General features: G+C 43.6%; 1 protein-coding gene across 2 annotated transcripts in view; it reads right to left on the reverse strand.

Annotated features, from left to right (window-relative positions):
* gne (glucosamine (UDP-N-acetyl)-2-epimerase/N-acetylmannosamine kinase) overlaps positions 1–5,547 on the reverse strand; it is a 31,861-nt gene extending 26,314 nt beyond the window's left edge. Inside the window, exon 1 of one of the 2 annotated variants that reach the window (XM_083655902.1) lies at positions 5,476–5,547. Coding sequence is in view for 1 of the 2 variants with exons in the window: in XM_083655901.1 (XP_083512027.1) it covers positions 43–81 (39 nt within the window). In the remaining variant the exon portion in view is untranslated. Of the gene's footprint in view, positions 1–42; positions 114–5,475 lie in introns of those variants that run through there. The other variant, XM_083655901.1, reaches the window with a different exon arrangement.
* Positions 5,548–6,414: the final 867 nt, after the last annotated feature.

The raw sequence follows: 6,414 nt of genomic DNA on the forward strand, positions 1-6,414 counted from the left end.
CGTGATGAAAATGCAGATGATAAAAGGCATGATGTGACTCACATGAGGGTTTCTGCCCACAGGCCTCAAATGCTTTTCCATCCCACACCTCGCAACGCTCTTCTCTTCTCCAAGCCCTCTCTCTCTCTCTCTCTCTCTCTCTCTCTCTCTGTGTCCCTCTGTGTCTCTCTCTCGCTCTAGCCTAGCCGCAGCAGCATACAGACAGAGGCCTAGTCCTTGCCAGCAAAGCGGCAGAGGAAAGGAGAAAGGAAGAGAGAGAGAGAGAGAGAGAGAGAGAGAGAGGGAGGGTGACATAGAGCTGGGGGGAGGGGCTCTGTGTACATTTACACGACAGCTCGTGATTGGCTGAGAGGGAGGGAGAGGAAGTGCAGCTTCCTGGCCGACACGCAGCATCCCCAGCAGGCAGGCAGAAGAGGATAGAGACCACACTACATCCAGCAGCACTGCCACTGAGTAGACACTAGGGGTGTCAAAAATAATCGATTATAAGATGCATCGCGATGTGGACGTGCACGATTCTGCATCGATTCACAAATGTCAAAAATCGATTATAAAAAATAAAAAAATCATCATCATCATCATCATCATCATCAAAAAAATATATAATGGAAGTACATGCAGTTGTTTATTTTAATTATGGATCATAATACAATGCAATTCCAAATGCACTTTTATTTTAAAAGTAGCCACACAGTGAGAAAAAGAAAGTGAGAAAAAATAAATCATGTATTGCGGAAAAAAAGTGATGCATCGATTTAAGATGCATCGTGAAGATTCACAGCACTGAGTAGTAGACAGGCCTAGGCCACACAGCCTGGGCAGAGAGAGCACACTACATCCAGCACTGAGTAGTAGACAGGCCTAGGACACACAGCCTGGGCAGAGAGAGCACACTACATCCAGCACTGAGTAGTAGACAGGCCTAGGCCACACAGCCTGGGCAGAGAGAGCACACTACATCCAGCACTGAGTAGTAGACAGGCCTAGGCCACACAGCCTGGGCAGAGAGAGCACACTACATCCAGCACTGAGTAGTAGACAGGCCTAGAACACACACAGCCTGGGCAGAGAGAGCACACTACATCCAGCACTGAGTAGTAGACAGGCCTAGGCCACACAGCCTGGGCAGAGAGAACACACTACATCCAGCACTGAGTAGTAGACAGGCCTAGGCCACACAGCCTGGGCAGAGAGAGCACACTACATCCAGCACTGAGTAGTAGACAGGCCTAGGCCACACAGCCTGGGCAGAGAGAACACACTACATCCAGCACTGAGTAGTAGACAGGCCTAGAACACACACAGCCTGGGCAGAGAGAACACACTACATCCAGCACTGAGTAGACAGGCCTACACCACACAGCCTGGGCAGAGAGAACACACTACATCCAGCACTGAGTAGACAGGCCTAGGCCACACAGCCTGGGCAGAGAGAGCACACTACATCCAGCACTGAGTAGACAGGCCTACACCACACAGTCTGGGCAGAGAGAGCACACTACATCCAGCAGCACTGAGTAGTAGACAGGCCTACACCACACAGCCTGGGCAGAGAGAACACACTACATCCAGCACTGAGTAGACAGGCCTAGGCCACACAGCCTGGGCAGAGAGAGCACACTACATCCAGCACTGAGTAGTAGACAGGCCTAGGCCACACAGCCTGGGCAGAGAGAGCACACTACATCCAGCACTGAGTAGTAGACAGGCCTAGGCCACACAGCCTGGGCAGAGAGAACACACTACATCCAGCACTGAGTAGTAGACAGGCCTAGGCCACACAGCCTGGGGGTTGGGGGGTCAAATTATATAACAAGGCCATTAAAAGTGATGCTGCCTACAATAAGTAGTCTGCCAAGGTCTGAGTTTCACTGTGGTAGTCGCTTCGCTCACTCTCTTTTGCTACGCTTCCCAATCTATTTACAAAATCACTGCACACAGACCAACAGTCTGAAGACCTCAAGAGTTTTCCAAAAAAAATTCATTCTTCTTAATTGTTTTCAAGTGTTTTCCTGATTGGAAATTGGTCTTAATTAGCTACATTATTTTCACAATAGAAAAGAGGCTCCAAAATGGTTGGTACTTGGTATTCATTTTCTAAGCTAAGAACAAGTCAAGGTGCATTAATATATAGCCTAAGGATAGAAACCTTATCCTTTGAAGTGTTGAAAGACTAACTCCTGCTAAACGCTGTAAAACACAATGGAATGCTGAAAGTGCCCCCTTAAGGCCAGGACGTTTGCATTCCTACACTGAAGAGCAGATAAGCAATGCTGCTTTCTATTAGCTTGTAGATGGTCTTTTCTAGGGATGTAACGATAACCGGTTTGAATGATAACCGCGATAAAATTCCTTATGATAACCGTATTACCGTACCGTTTCAAATTTTCATTATCATTAAAACTGTGGTACTGTGATTACCGTGTTACCAACCCTGATTACAGTGCTTTGAAAAACATGGTAAACACTGTCCATCATCAACCAAAGTTGGCAACCGTCTCCCAGATGCAAACGTACAGCCTTGGAGAAATGATTTCAGTGAGTGTATCAATCCTTTTTGAGGCTGAGTTTTCAATAAAATGTTGTAAAATGATTTCAATGACTCAGTACTTTTTGAACATTTAAATTTTTCAGCATTTGTTTTTACGAATACCATGATAATACGATAAGAGTGATAATTTTGGTTACGATAATCGTGATGTGAATTTCTCATACCGTTACTGTTTTCTATAGGAGTGCTACACTGATTCCTTTGTAGTCTTTCTTTGATTTGTGCGTAATCCATCTACATTTGTATAGAGAGGTGGCAAGTTGCAACTAAGTCATATGTTGGTATAAATAAGTACATGAATTTCAACGCTGGATGAATGGCAGACACATGGCTATATTTGACATGAGGGAATGGCTGTGTTAGCAGAGGCACCCCTTCAACAAGCTTTCTGTGTGAATGAAGCGTCTTGGACGTTTCACTGTCTTCACTGTTGACATAGTTGTTATATCCTTGTAAGTGCAGGATCTACTGTTAACAACAAGACACGAAACTGCTCTCACAGTTTCAGTTCCACGTACTTTGACACAGCAGCACAAAAGCAAACAAAGCAATGAACCGTGGACACAGTGTATGAAACCTGCATCTCCATGGGCACCGAGTCTGACTTCAGTCAAATTAAAATATATAAATGAATGGTTTGCTCGCTTTCCAAGGTGAGATACAATTATAAAGCTCTCCAAATAACATGCAGAGGAGGATTTCTCTTAGAGATGTGCTTTTTTTGCTCAACATTCCAGAGCTGCTGCTGTAAAACACAAGCAAAATGCCCTGGCTGGAACTGGCCAATTATGAATTCCAGCACTGAAAGCTATGAAATCATCTCATTATCTCCCTTTTTACAATCAAATTACAGTCCAATTACAATCACTGTGTAATTGCCACCTACTACTCCAACAATAACACATGATACACATTACAGACAGGGGACGTAGTGGAGGTTAAACGCAGTTTACCCTCCTCTTTGAAATGAGGCAGAAAGTTTACTCTGCTATTTTCAGATCAACTGTATCAATCAATGAGGGGGAAACAAGATGAGTAAACTACTCACGTGGGATAGTTTAGCGATCTCTTTGTTTACCGCTACACCCTCTATAACACGTTAGTACTTCTGCTCGTCCACATTCCCGTGTCTTAGGTTATGAAGGCATGGCTCTCTATATGGCAACGATCCAACAACTACATACAAAATATATCCCCTAAGGCACATGTGTCCAACTCAAGGCCCGGCGGGCTTAGCAAAGAATACAATTTGCGCAGTACAATTCTTCGCAATACGGCTAAAAATAGCTATTGTTAACTTGAATAATAGTTGTAAGCTACTAGTTGTCTGTTTGCCATTGTTTTCCCGATAATTCAGCTTTCAGAGCTAGTATTAAGTAATTACAAAAAAACAATAATAATCGAATCAGAGGTAATTAAGAAATGTGATAACAGGTAGGCTTGATACATTTATATTGTGTTACATTTTTCAACCGGCCCTTTGAGGGCAGCCATAATCCTGATGTGGCCCGGGATGGAATTGAGTTTGACACACCTGCCCTACAGCCAATAAACAGTCAGTGTAATGCTGCCATCTATTGCTCTTTATAAGGAAGAACCTCCAGAACAATATGATACTTGGATGGTTTCTGGTTACTGGGTGTCCTATTGAGGTCTGGTTGCACAAGTTTGTGGTTAGATGTAGCAACCTATCTGGATCTCTGTTCCAGGATACCTGGAAAGATATCATTCCACTGCTTTCCAAAGTAATGTAACAGACCAGATATTTGAAAATGTTCAGTGGGTGGCTTTCCCTAAATTGAACGGTTCAAACGCCAGCTTGCCAAAAGGTTAAGCAGAAAACATACACAATATGTGCAAGATAGCGTACACAATGAATATATGTGGAACATAGATAATAACACCGTCCTCTTAAATACATGCATCTACACGCTCACAGTATGCAGCCATGTGATTTACTGATAATAACTCATCCTAAATGCTTCCTTATGGTAGAAAATGTCATAATTATCACTGGTAGAGTCACTCATTTTCACTGACTGTGAATACACAAACTCTACCACTGACGACATTAGCTACTAAAACACTCAAATAAGAAGAAGACATACAGTAGATGCAGGAGCAGGACTTTTGTCCAAATTGTTGCATAAAATCCACATTTCTGTCTTTCAAAAACCGAAAAGCATTTATCTGGAGCTACTCTTCTTCTTCTCTGATCTGAAGCAACCCGGAAGTTGTTCCGGGTTGCTCGAGGTGCTCCAGATAAATGCTTTTCCGTTTTTGAAAGACAGAAAAGTGGATTTTATGCAACAATTTGGATGCAACAACTAGGTGTCATTAAAAGAAGGGGATGTTTTGCATCGGATAGCGTCTTCACTTCACGTGAAGACTCAGGTAGGAGCCGGCTTTTAGACCTAGACGTGAAAATGGCACAGTGTTTGATGGGAAATGCGTGACGTTCGCCGGGCGCTAATGTGCTCCGTATGAGCGAGAAGCGCCCGGCTAGCGGGGTACGGTGCGGCTATGCTACGCTATGGGCAGGCTAGCCTGCAGTGCTAACAGCTATTAACGTTAGCTGAAGTTGGAAAGCGGTCCCGGCAAAGTTCTGCTAGCATTACCCATGCAATGGTTCTCGTTTGCTAGTTGACGTGGTATAAAACGTTACAGTTTGTGCCATTACAATAATTTCAGAACAAGGTTGTTGTTTATACGACAGTCTTGTCGGCGCATTGGCGCAAACGTCCTCGTTTCGTTGACCGCAGTGCGAGTTGAAGTCTTCTATTTAACTAATGTCCAACACTTTATAGCGGGTAGCAGCAGCGTAGCTAGTAGCTGGTTTAACGGTTCAACCTGCTAGCGTTCTTGTGAAGCTCTCCGATAAGGTTCTGTTTCAGCGGAAGCAAAAGCAACGCGAGGCAGGCTACCTTGACTTGTTCAGAGACGTCCTCTTCATCTCATGTTGCAAACTTCCAACTACAATCATCTATCTGTAATGTCGGCTGCAGGTTACGTTGACTTCGTCAGGAGCTGAGGTAGTTGTGTTGCGTCGAGCTTGCCACCGTCAGTCAGAACAAGACCGGATGTGTGGCGTTTTACGCACAAAATAAAAGTACCAACAACACTGCCTGCGACTGATTTGGACTTCATAATAAAGCGAAATATTTGTTTTGAAGTTACAAAGAGCTGTGACAAAAGTTAAACCACGTTGACAGAAAACATTTGCTGTAGTTTTCACATGAGAGCGCATAAACAGCAGCACACAGGGCACCAAGATAAATCTTCGTGTGTGTGTGTGGGTGTGTGTGTGTGTGTGTGTGTGTGTGTGTGTGTGTGTGTGTGTGTGTGTGTGTGTGTGTGTGTGTGTGTGTGTGTGTGTGTGTGTGTGTGTGTGAAGTGATGTCACTCAACTGGAAATGATGACATGCAATTGTTCGACTGTGATGTAATCAGGCAGTTGTGATAATATATCAGTGATGTCACTCGAGGAATTGTCATCTTCTTCTTAGTTAAAACTGGTTACGTGGTAGACGCCTGGGTGTGATTTTTAAAGACAGCTGAGTAACTAAAAATACGATGCCACCAATTGAAACTGTAACTGTAGGCCTAATGGAATACAGTTACTCATATTTTGTATTTTAAATACTGTATAAATAATACCTGCATAATGGTAATACAATGTTTTAGATCAATTCATAGTGTAGCCTACATAGAAATCTGATTTTAAAGATTATAAACGATAATATTGAATTATTGCCCAGCCTGTTTAGCTAAATAAAACAACGTTTTAGGCAGGTTTAGGCAACAAAGCAACTTGGTTGGCGTTAGGGGTCGGGATTCGAACCAGTTCTCGAACGGGTTCCCCA

This window comes from Poromitra crassiceps, assembly GCF_964638095.1.
Source record: "Poromitra crassiceps genome assembly, chromosome: 19".
NCBI lineage: Eukaryota > Metazoa > Chordata > Actinopteri > Beryciformes > Melamphaidae > Poromitra > Poromitra crassiceps.